The following is a 13,094-nucleotide window of genomic DNA, read 5'->3' as shown; positions in this document are numbered from 1 at the left end:
GGAACGAAGCCCGGAAGAGAGACAAAAGTAAATCACATGACCAGACCTCGGACAGGTTCCAAATTAGTGATGTTCCCCTCATGCAGGAATTACCTCCTCTCTGTCGTCTGCCTCTCCATCTCTCCCGCTCTTCCTCCTTTGCACAGCAGAGCAACCGCCCAGCTCCAAGACTCTGAGCTGTGAGAGCTCCCGCTGCACACGCACACACACATAACTCACCCTCTCTCTCCCTCTCACACACACGCACGCACGCACGCACGCACACGCACACACTTTTGCATCCTGCTCATGGTCGTTGGCCTGTCCTCCTCAGCTGCTGCTACTGCTCTAGTCATAGACCATGAAGAGGCCCAAGCAGCAGACGGGGCCGCTGAGCTTCCTGAACTTCTTCAGCAGGAAGCCCAAATCGGAGCCAAAGCCCGAGAGGCCAGTGGAAGCCTGGCCCAGAGAGGAGGTGGCAATCACCCTGACCCCGAGCGAGCACCCAGAACAGGTGAGGCTGAGCAAGTAATCCCATATTTATCGTGTTGTTCCTCCAAGTTCTGTTTTAGCCTCTGGTAGTTGCGGTGAGTTTTAGTTGAGCAGTTCTTTTAAAGTTTTTATAAAATGTTTGATCTTATTATATTCCAGTCTGTTAACATGTTATTCAAGTCTACTTGGATCGGTTTTGCTCTCTTTGCAAACACAGTCATACATTTGCTTTTGGATTAAAATGTATTCATGTCAGGTGTTTATATATTTGTTCCATTGTTCTTTCTCAAAGATGATTTACACATGATGACACAGATTATTTATTTATTTGTTTATTTATATAGTATGTCAGTACATGTCATTTGCCAGAATCTAAATGTCTCACCAAAGAAAGAAGAACTTGAAGCAAGCATGTAGATCATTAACTTTAGCTTCTGCTTGATTCCTCCCTTTCACATACTGTTATAGCCCAAATCCATTAGAGTGTTTATTCAATTAATTGGTAATTTAGAGAAATTATGTTGCCTAGAAACCAAATACACCAAGTATCCACCTACATACCCACTCCGTGATAATGGTTGTCACTAGAAATCAGGGCTGTTCCATTTGCTTTCTTGAATTTCTTAATATCAACAATTTTTGTGAACAGCAGCAGAATACCATCACAAGTCAACCGGCATATGTGAATATTTTTCATAGACGTGATTGGTTTCGGTAAGTCAGCAGCTGTCATGGTTCACAGAACCTCAGCCTCACAGCAGAAGAGGCTGGAGGAGAAAGAGGAGAAGGAGGAGGACCGCCTGCAGCAGCAGCGGCGGAGGTGGAGGTGGAGGCGGTGGCGGAGGCAGACGAGGACGGTGCCGCCACAGCTGAGTGCGTGGGCGGGGCCAGCAGTGGCTCCACTGGCGTCCTGTCCGTCTCCACCTCCAGCCAGGAGCAGCTATTGGATGAACACCTGGAGGAGTGCCCACTGTGCCTGCTCAGTCAACCACGATGCCACTTTCCACGACTCACCTCCTGTTCCCACCGAACGTGCTCCGACTGCCTCCGCCAGTACCTGCGCATCGAGATATCGGAGAGCCGGGTGTGCATCGCGTGCCCGCAGTGCCCTGAGACGCTGGCGCCACTGGACGTCCGCGCCATCCTGGATGACCAGGCGCTGCTGGAGCGCTTTGAGGAGTACCAGTTGAGGCGTTTCCTGGCTGCTGATCCAGATACGCGCTGGTGCCCTGCGCCTGATTGCAGGTGAGAATCAGAACACCAAAGTCGGTTCCCAATTTACACCAGAAAATGTTCCACAAATACTTACAAAGACCCTTTTTGGGGAATAAAGATAGTTACCTAACAACATTGAGAGAAGATAACTGAATGAGGGTTGAATAAGGAAAACAATGGCTTCTCTAAATTGTCTAAACTTGCAGAAAAATTTGCTTTTTTATTAACATCTTTAGTCACACAGTAGCAATTCCCTGTACTGTAATTATCTTGAGATAAAAAAGAGAGGCCTATTCAATGTTACAATATGGCAGCTCCTGTCAAAACCCTTTCATCCCACCCTTTCATTATGTTGTAAAACACAAGACTTGGAGCAGTTTTCCGGTGTCAGAATGACTGACGGAGCTTTGAAAAGATTAACTGACAGCAACTGAAAGCTCAGTTTTGAGATGCATATGCGTCCCAAGTCTGTGAAGAGTTTGATGCAACCAAAATATTTTTTTGCAGTTCCTAAAACAGAACGGACGGGTCGTGAATGATGAAGCAAGCCTCTTTCCATTTTGTGTATTAATCAATGTGGGACTACCTATCGTAACACAAAATACATGTTGCATTGGGAGAATAAGGAAGAACCTTTTAATATACATATAGCTATGTGCCTGGCATATCTGGGTCCATTTGACTTTTTCTTTCTCCCGGAGGAGAGCTGGCTGGCTGGCCAGCGGCCGTGGGGAGAGCTGGCCATGGATGACATCATGTTACATAGAGATGTTTAAAGCACATACAATGTAATTTCATCGCAGAATCGATCGAAGACTTCATCATAAATGATTCAGGGGGAAAGACACTGAAGAAATATATATATATTATTATATATATATATTAGATGTGTTTTTTTCCTCCCTATTCCCACAACAGACCACAATGCAATGCAACCACAAGACATATTCTGAGTTAACTCATCTTGTCTGCTGTTGAACAGACACTGATCCATTGCTGGATCACCTTAATGTCCATGGAGGGGTAACAGGATAGGGCTGCTGACGGGAAGTTATAATGTGTGTGTGTGTGTGTGTGTGTGTGTGTGTGTGTGTGTGTGTGTGTGTGTGTGTGTGTGGTTGTGGTCAAAAGCAAGTAAGCACCAGGGTTCAGGACTCAGCGCTAGACTATGTGTCTCCCCGACTGTCGGTGCTCACAGCCTGGTCATGATGAATGAGTGGAGTGAAAATCAATTCGGCAATCTGTCTGAGTTATATTTAATTCACAACCGCATCAGACAAACAGGATCGGATTTCTAGAGCCTCTCCTACAAATCAGCAGAATTTTGAATTCCACGTATAAAAAAAAAGTGTGGAGGTCAGTGCAGTTTTATATTTGAAATAACAAATACTTCCAACATAGAGGAGCCTTTGAAGACGTGACCCATTATGTAAACTGGTCACAGTTATGGTTTGTGTATTCCCGTGCTTCCAACATACACACATTCCTCGAGATCTTAATGACACAAGCTTAGCAGGAGATTATGTCGGCTCTAAGAAAGTGTGGCAGAAAGTGTTTCTTTCTTTGTCATGTTTTTGCTGCATATGCGACGATACTCGATTCTTCACGTAGTATTTTCAAGTGCAAATCTTTCTGTGCCTGTGCTCATGTTAAATAGCTGCATTTATATCGAACCTCACCACACTCTTAACGTTTAGGGGAGGATTTCTGTCTCTGCCCCAAAATGAAGTGCGTGTGGTCTGTTTGACGGAGCATGAAGTTGGCTTGACTTTATTTGATTTGGACATCACAGTGGCATTCAAATTGTGACATACATTTATGCACAATAACTAGATGCACTGTGTTTGTAGCAAAACGCTAAGTTACAACATTTAAAAAATAAGAAAAGACATACACAGATACATACACAAAGTACATGTGTGTTTACAGGGGTGTTGTGTCTTTTAGCCATGATTTAATACCTCTATTAAAACATGATGTTCTCTACCGTCATGTTAGTGTCGCTGCAGAACTCGCTAATCAGTTTGATCCGAATATATATTTTAATACTTTATTTACATCTACTAAAACTCTTCTTATTTTTTACCATTTGCACTGCTGTGTTTCTGTGTTGTCTATTGTTGTTTATTAGCTGGATCCCAATTAGCTGACGCCTCTTCCACAGAAAAGACTACGTAATACGTAAAACAGTTCAGTCAGAATAGTTAAAATAGTTCAGTCATAGCTCTGTGTTAAAGAGCTGTGTGACTTGTGTGACCAAGTGCTTGTGCGCAAGCATGTGCGTACTTGTGCTTACTTGTGCATGTGATAGAAACCTGCTTGTATAAAACATGCACTATGATGGTACTAGTGGTCAACAATTGCTTATTGTTAGTCTGAATGTGTACCATTAAGAGAATTTGGTGAAGTCAATCATAGTCCAATATGAAACTCAAGTCTATCCACACATACACTGAGAATGGATTTTGTGTCCAGTAGTTAAACTTTTAAATTATTATTTAAAGCAGAATGTTTACATTTCTGGGGGCATCTTAATATTTACTATATGTGTATTAGGATGTGTTATCCAAAAGGCAAAACAATGATAAAACATTTTGATCTATCTACAAGGGCAAGCAATACAAGTGTACTAAATTTGGTTGATGTGAATGAGGATATGATTGATGTTGACTGTTGATGCTGTTTGTTTTGTCAGAGCCTCATTAAATATCTTTGCAAATGTATCATATTAACGTATCACGTCAATATGCTGCATTCTTTGATGAAGATGTTCACAGTTCCCTGGAAATGTTTTTATGCATGAGCTGGTCCACACTAGCTTTGTTTCAGCCACAAGGCTAAACACAAACTGTTTAAATCTCGTCCGACACCGGAGTGGGATCCAGGCAGAAGTGTAATTATCCCTTTTGTGTGTGTGTGTGTGTGTGTGTGTGTGTGTGTGTGTGTGTGTGTGTGTGTGTGTGGCAACAACACACACACAGACAACAATTGCACTTTGTTTGTCAGCAAAGACAACAATTAATAACTCAGTTATTCAGTCAGCCAACCAAAGCTGTGATGTTTAAATGAAACAGCAGCCACTGTGAGTCTCAGCTGAAAATGTCAGAGCAGCAGGGTGGAACAGTGCGTAGGGAGAGCACCAGTATTTAATCCTCCCACGATGCCTGATGCTGAGGTGACCTTTATGAAGAACCCCTAACAACAAAGAATTCCCCTACAGGGACATATTAATGATGACCCCTCTTTCATGTTTTTTATCTACACTTTTCCTCTCTCCTCAGCTATGCAGTGATAGCTTACGGCTGTGCAGAATGTCCCAAGCTGAGCTGTGGCCGTGAGGGATGTGACACAGAGTTCTGCTACCACTGTCGGCAGCTGTGGCACCCCAACCAGACGTGCGATCAGGCCCGGCGTCAGCGAGCCCGCCACACCTCAGGCGGCAACGATGCCTCCACGCTGTACGTCTTCAATGAAGAACCTGGAGGAGGTGAGACCAGCAGCTGCTGTAACCTTTTTTTGTGCCTTCATTCCAAACCTTTTGTGCCAGGAACCAGAGGATATATTTATAGTTTACTACGTTATCATGGATGAATACATATTGTGGACACCTCTCACATATTTACTCTGTTGTTGAAGATGCAGAGGAGATCAAAGCGTGCCCTCGCTGCGGTGCCTACATCATGAAGACCAACGATGGCAGCTGTAACCGTATGAACTGCACTGTGTGTGCCTGTCAGTTCTGCTGGCTGTGTATGCAGGAGATTACCGACGTGCACTACCTCAGGTACTCATTGACATGTTAACACACCTAACTAAGCAATGTGCGTTTATTTACCTTGAGATCAGACAATCACACAATTAGTCGATTGAGAATGAATCAACACCAAATATAATGACTGAGAAATCATTCAAGTCATTTATCAAGCAAAAATGTAGAATACTTGCTTGTTTCAGCTCCTTAAATGTGAGGATTTACAAAGTATTTGAAGATGTTGTAGTGGGCATTTTGAACTATTATAGACCAAATTAAAATCTCCAAAATAATCAACTAAATATTGATGATACAAATATTTGCATCAGCACAATTAACTATTCTGGTGTGTGGGACCTGCTGTACACAGCGAAAGTATGGACCAAAAAAACATGAGCCAAAGATCAGCAGAATTTGATCCTCGTCTCACAGCAGCATGAGGAGAGAAAATGCTTTTGTGACACAAGTAACTTCAGCATAATAAGATACGGAAGCGTTTCACGAGAATGAGTATACCTGTATTTATAAAGCATACATTCCATCCGTATTTTTTAAAGCAATACCAAGTTGGAGATAAAACTTAACAAGGCACGTCCATTATGTCATCGGCTAAAGGCCTCGCTGCTTTAAACTCATCGTCTGGGACTCCATTAATTTTTCTAGTCCTGGAAGGGAGTCACTGTTGACCTGTCATCAATTAATAAGCTCTCTCTGCCTCCATCTTTCCATGCGGCAGAATATGTAATTCAAGCTATGAGGCTAGCTAGAAGCTGATTAGCTAAATTTGAAGAAGTGTCAATGTGTAAGGATTTCTTTCATGTATTTATCATTTTCATGGCGTCACATGCATATGTTTTGATGAATGTCTCGGATGAGAAAGCGCGTTTTTGTGTTTGTCTGCATTGTGTCTGAACACCCTTCTTCTTTTCTCTCCGCTCATCCCTGCCTGTCTGTCACACTTCACATTATAGTGAACGCCCTAAAGAAGGGAAAAAAGCTTTTAGCATCTCACAACAAATCGACCAGTTTCGAGCAACAGAGCACGACTTCAATACCTTCCCATAATTCCACCCACTCAGGCTTTTAGAACCCCAGAGTGACATTTTTCTGTTGTGATACAAAAGCATGCTTTCAGAAATGGCATCGCCCTGAGGTGCTAGTTGTGTTGCCCGTATTATCACCGCTGCTCCGACAAGGTAATTGCTACTTGATTAAGACCAAACAGTGTTATTCAGTGTTGTACTGCTCTCCTCGGCAGTTAGAATCACGCCACGACACGACCAAAAGCGGATAATATATTAAAGAAGCACTTTAAAGCAACCCTTATTGTACCTAACGTCATATCAAGTGGTCTAACAGCTGCATGTAAGATAAGTGAGTGTGTGAATGGTAGCCGTTGTTTGGAAGAGGACAAAGCTAGAATGATAAATGCATTCAGTCTGGGTAATGATGTAATGACAGCAACAAGACGGACATTTAATATTGTCAGTACTATTTATTTCACCTGCTTCTGAAAAAAAAATGTCGGACTAGGCTACACTAAGGGTGATGATCATTACGAGTGTCTATGAGTGTGTACACACCATTTGTGTATATTTTAAGAATTAAGTTTAAGACATTGACTAAATGCTCAGATGAAAGATGCGGTTTAGCAGATGAAAATGTATTATTACTATTTACCTCGTTCACCTGTTAGCAGGGTAAAAAAAATGAAGTACAGCTCAGGCTGATGGGAATTTGTCATTAGTTTTGCATGTATTTGGTCACAAAAGAAAGTAATGAAAAGTCAGGGGAGGTCATAAGAATATAAAACTTGAATATCTGTTTGCAAATCTTCACAGCAATCAATCCAATAATAATCAGTCAAAGCCAAAAATGTCAACCTCATAGTGGCGCTAGATAAAATGTCTATGGATCACTTAACTTTGATTCATCCTCAGGGTCTGTTCAGTATTTCACAGTAATCTATCCAATGGTTTTCATGATATTTCAGTCTGGACCAAAGTGGATGACAAACGGACAGAAACGAGGACATTGCCACCCATGCAGCCATAGCACTTATGTGGCTACATTTCCCATTTATTTTCTGAACTGTGTGCATTATGATAGTTTTAACTCATATCTGATCTCCCATGTTGTGTGTCTCAGTCCCTCAGGATGTACATTCTGGGGGAAGAAGCCGTGGTCTCAAACCCGCAAGGTTCTGTGGCAAGTGGGCATGTTGCTCGGAGCACCGGTGGTCATCTCCCTTATAGCGGGCATCGCCATCCCAGTCATCATTGTGGGCATACCAATCTACATGGGCCGCAAGGTACAAAACAGCCAGTACAGTTTGTGCATGTGTCCGCAAGGACAGCAGACAGTCCAGAGTGCGCAAACTGCTTCCATATGGCTGACTAGTATGCTTGAAGTGAATTATTCTGAATAGACCAACATTTTCCATCAGATGCATTAGTATTTTAATATCATGGTAATTTTGCATGTCATTGAATAAGGTGAATTGGAACCTAATGACACACATGCAACTTAAGCATGCACTTAATATTCATTAATTGTCTCTGTCTTTGTGTTGGAGCTCTGTGATAGCTTGTGCAGGTCAATGAGACTGTTTTCCTTTCCCCTCGTGCATGCTGGGATGCATGTGTTAGTGGACATGAACAAATGCCATGAATAAGTTGTTGCATAGACGGAGAGCAACACGGATCAAATTAAATTTCCATTATCTAATTTGTGTTTATGTATTGCCGTCTAGGTCCATGGTCGCTGTAAGAAAAACAATATCTCAGGAAGTAAGCACTACTTGACTGTGGCAAGTGGGGTGATGATGTCAGTGTTCGTGTCGCCGGTCATAGCGGCTATCACTGTGGGTAAGAAACAAAACGACAACATGGCCACATTCTGTACTGCACACAGAGAGGAGTGATTAATGTGTAAAATGGAAAAAAAGGAGCTCAAATTACCCCCATATCCTGAGACGGAGCGGTTTAGGTCAGACACCAAAGCGGCAGCATATGTTCATCATCTTTTTTATTTGAATAATAAAACTGTAGTTCTATCAAAATGTCTAATATCTGAGGGCAGTATTCATGCGGATCAAAAAGCCTTTAAATAAAATTCATGGTGGTTTGACCAGTACACTGGCTTCTAGATGTGGAGTGTCTCGGATAATCCCTTCCATAATAATGAGTGAGGAGTCTGGGATCAACGAGAGAGATCTTTCCACACTCGACACACCATTATTATTATTAATATCTTTAAAGAGTCAGTTCAACATTTTAGGAAATATGCTTATTTGCATGACAACGTATAACGCGTTATATCAGTGAGCTTTGAGGTGCTAGGAGCTGGATTTTGTTACCTTTCAACAGAGCCCAGTTACTGTTAACCATGCTTAAGTCTTTATAATAAACTAAGCTAAAGAGCTGCTGGCAGGAGCTTCACAATTACCATATTGTAATTATTCTTGAAGGAAAAGCAAATGAATAGATTCTAGAACTATTACTTTAAAGGGCTTATTTTCAGGTTTATACTTGTATGTTGGTTTTCTATGAGAACATATTTACATGCGTTAATATTCCAAAAACAAATTGTTCTTGTACTGTTGCCTGTGTCTGTATGTCCCCTTCCTGAAAATCCCAGTCTACACTGATTGGCTTGCAAGAAAAGAATGGCACTTCTTTTGCAAAGATGGTTTAGAGCTTTAGGTAGAGATTGGGGTGGCGTATTTTGATTAGCCTTTATGTGACGGGGGAAAGGGGAGCCAAATCAGAATTGGTTGTGGAATCACATGTAGCAGCCTACAAAATACTGAATTATTTCACAATTTGGGGGATGTTAGGCACTCCAGATACCCAAATGTGTGTGCACAAACACTGAAAAAGTGAGTTTTATGTCCCCTCAAATAAATCATGAGATGAACATGCATCCAGGCTTGAGCTGGCGTAAACCTATACAGCCATATAAATACCCACAAGCAAATATTATCTATGCAAATTGATCACTTGATTTCATTAACACACTCACAGTGCAAAGTACCATTTTGATGACTCGTGCCAGGTCCTGCTGTAGGTAACAGTCATGGCTGTGACAGACATCCTGAAGGCTTTAGCAGCTTCTCAGCTTCCGTCTGCGGTTTCATGACTATCACTGAACCACACACTGACGGGCCCTCCCTTGGCACACACACACACACACACACACACACACACACACACACACACACACACACACACACTCACACTCACACTCACACGTACTTTTCACTTTGATCTCCCACTACTTGTGTATCTCCCCTTGTGTTTGCGTCCCTGTCCTTACGTACCGTCAGTCTCATTTGTTTCCTCTCTCGCAGCACCACAGTTGTTGTTTTGTTTCTCATATTTTACTCGCAGCTCCCTGACTTGTTGTTTCTCTCTTTTTGAGTCAACCAGACACACACATCCCCTGTCTGTTGCTGAGCCGGTGTTCCCGCTGTGTTAATGATGTCCCTTTGTTTGGTCGGCACTGCTTTGTGTTACCAAATTCCTATCTCAATCACAAGTTGCATAATCACACAGCGCAGGGAGGCTGCTGCTCAACGAGTTGTGTGACTTGTTGAAAGTACTTTTGTGAAGGTTATGAAGGAGAGTGGGGAGAAATCTAACTTGTGATAATCTTATTTTGAATTAATATGAAGGCCGATCTATCGCAACAAACACTTCTTCTGCTACTTTATTGTTTTGTCAGTGTGTGTTGAATATGTTTTATTAACATCAGAAATCAAGAAGACAAATAATAACCAAATATGAAAAGGGCTCTTTAGATGCAGTAATTTCTTGCAATAAACAGTTTGCTGCTTTGCTTACTTTTCATGTGTCCAATGCAGAGCAACTCTCATCTGCCTCTCATTGTAATAGTTACATATTCACATCCACAGTAGAAAGAAAACATAACTTCCTGGAGCATAAGCAATAGCTCCTAGTATTTGAAACAATGCAGTTGCATTGATATGGAGGCTATGCTGTTGAGAAAAGCTTTATAGATCAGTGTGTTCCAGAAACGTTATCATGTGCTGTAGTCGTGTGTACAGAGAAGCAGGAGGGGATCCTCTTGTGTTTATTTGGGGTATTGCAGAAATAGTATGATGATAAAACTGTTTAAAGGGGCCGTCCATCAATTTAACATGTCGTAAAATGTTAAAACCATTCACATAAAAATGTGTTTATCAGTCACAGGAAGTACTATTATATCAGATGTGTAAGTCTGTCAGTTACATCTTAGTTTTGGCGAAGAGACTAAAACATAAAAACAGAACAGACTGCATTACACTTTGGGAATGTGGAGGATTTATTGGGGATGGAGGGCCTACCAAAAGATGGTGTCCTGTTGCATTATGGGAATTCTAGAACCCAGTGTCTTTGGGGCCTGATATACCAGGGACTACAAACCTGAAAATGTGTACATCTGCTGCTTTGGTTTTGGCCATTTTCTCTTGCAAGTCCCTCCCCTCCTACTTTATTGAAGTGCAATACTAAATTGCAAGAGTACTCTTTTTAACAATTTGTATGATATTTAAATTCCTTTGGCACAAACTTCAAACCAATCATAATGAGAATTGTGAATTGTTTTCTTATACTTTTCTGTTTCTCCTGCAGGTGTGGGTGTGCCGCTAATGCTGACTTATGTCTACGGGGTCGTCCCCATGTCGCTCTGTAGGAACGGTTGGTGTCGACCGCAGAGTGAGCCCCCCGAAACACACAAAATCCAACTGGAGGACTTAGCCAGCTGTGAGTACAGAATTTAAAGGAATAGTTTGACAATTTGGGAAACAAGCTCATTTGCTTTCTTGCCAGGAGTTAGATGAGAAAATGGCAGCTGCTCTTATTGTTCTATGTTAACCATGCCAGGCAGCAAATAGCTTAGCTTGGATTTGCTTAGCATGAAAACTGGAAGCATCTCAAGAAAGTAGCTGTTACTGTTTGTGTGTGGTTCAAACAAAAAAAGATACACTATACTTTAGAAATGCTGGTCGGCATGTTTTTCTTTTACTTTGGTGAGAGACAGACTAGCTGTTTCCAGTCTTGATGCTAAACTGATGGAATCATCTCCCGGCCTGCTTTAATTATAATAACGAAAGGTAATGAGCGTATATCCCAAATTCTAGAACTATTCCTTTTCTAACTTTGTAATTGACCTAAGTTCAGGACTCTTGACATCAGTACTAGGTACATTGTAATTTTTGCTCCAAAGCTTGACCTGATCTGATGAAGTTTCAACTTCTCTTATAGATCTTCTATTCTCTCATGTAGTCAGTGATCACTGGACGGGTCAGAATAAACAAACGCCTAGCGACACCAGCGTCCAGGAAGTCCGAGTCAGTGTACAGGAAGTGGGCGTCCTCCCCAGTACGAGCACCACGCCCCCTGAGCTAGACAGCTATGAGGAATTGGATGAAGCCACAAAACACCACGGATACACCCGGAAGGACAGCCAATCAGACTGCCAGTTGGTTATTGTGCCTGACAGCAAGCTCAATGACACACAAGCACTTCCTTTGAGGTAAATGTTGCCTCGGTCTCTGTTTCTACTGTATTTTGTACTAAACTAAGATGATGAACTAAGTAAACAGTATACCTGCTTTTTGAGCATTTAATCCTGCTGTTGCTATATCATGTGACTTCAGCAGATTTTCACCATCAAGGCTTTCTTTGCACATACTTCCATTTTCCATTTTGATTGCCTGGCAGCTTCATATTGATTTATTTGTCTTTCTACTGTCGCCACAGGGAAGGAACCAATTTTGAGGTCCGTGTGGAAATTGAGACCCATCCCAGAGGCGCCCGCCAGTCCAGCCTAAGTAGCATCCTGTCTAGCCGAAGCTTGTCAGTGGAGTCCCTGGGACACTCGCAGTCCCAGTCCCAAGACTACCTGTGTGCCTCAGAACTGGAAGGAAGACAAGAGGGGGAAGGAGGAGAGGAGCAGGAGGGAAGAGGGAAACCAGGAGGGGAAGCAGGAGGAGATGAAGGGACAGTTTTCCCAGTCTTTGAAGTAGAGGGTGTATGAGAGGTCATCCAATGCAGGCTTTGTACTTGGTTGGAGATTTTATGGAAATAAAGAAATCCGTGAGCTGATATGTCACTGGATTGACCTGAATATCGTTGGCCAAGGCCACCTCCTGCTTCCAAGACAGGCCCTCCCACCAGTTGCCTTCTAGCTCTAGCCTCTAAGGAAGACGCGGGTTTAGCGAGAGCAAATGAAAGTGTGTGTGTGTGTGTGTGTGTGTGTGTGTGTGTGTGTGTGTGTGTGTGTGTGTGTGTGTGTGTGTGTGTGTGTGTGTGTGTGTGTGTGTGTGTGTGTGTGTGAGAGAGTGTGTGTGATAAATAGCATGAGACTACGACATAAGCATTGGAGGGCGATAGACTTTAAAGCAGACAGGATAGCATCCATCATTGCATCTTAAGCAGAAGTGATTGAGAGCATGTTTTTTCTTTGTTGTCCTTGCTGAAAGAGACTACCTTACACCCCATCTATCATAAATCTATTTCATGAGACTATCTCTTTGTGTGGCTGTACTTCACTTCTTTTAGTGACCTCACCTCCCTCTCCCTTTACGAATAAAGAGACACCCACAAGCATGATTTGTTTTATGGGGGATTAAGAATCTAACAAGTAAATATCA

At 42.3% G+C, this 13,094-nt stretch overlaps 1 protein-coding gene across 1 annotated transcript; it reads left to right on the top strand.

The window, feature by feature from the left end:
• Positions 1-340: 340 nt before the first annotated feature.
• Positions 341-12,659, top strand: LOC306734773 (E3 ubiquitin-protein ligase RNF19A; the record flags this gene model as incomplete). Its single annotated transcript, XM_079216162.1, has 9 exons — positions 341-493; positions 1,214-1,716; positions 4,968-5,173; positions 5,323-5,470; positions 7,586-7,748; positions 8,190-8,304; positions 11,071-11,202; positions 11,704-11,974; positions 12,202-12,659. The coding sequence occupies 9 exons, from the start codon at positions 341-343 to the stop codon at positions 12,476-12,478; spliced, it is 1,968 nt and encodes a 655-aa protein (XP_079072288.1). The 3' UTR covers positions 12,479-12,659.
• Positions 12,660-13,094: the final 435 nt, after the last annotated feature.

The sequence above is a fragment of the Taurulus bubalis genome (genome assembly GCF_910589615.1).
Source record: "Taurulus bubalis genome assembly, chromosome: 3".
NCBI lineage: Eukaryota > Metazoa > Chordata > Actinopteri > Perciformes > Cottidae > Taurulus > Taurulus bubalis.
Note: the sequence above shows the minus strand (reverse complement) of the source record. Positions and strands in the feature narration are given on the sequence as shown.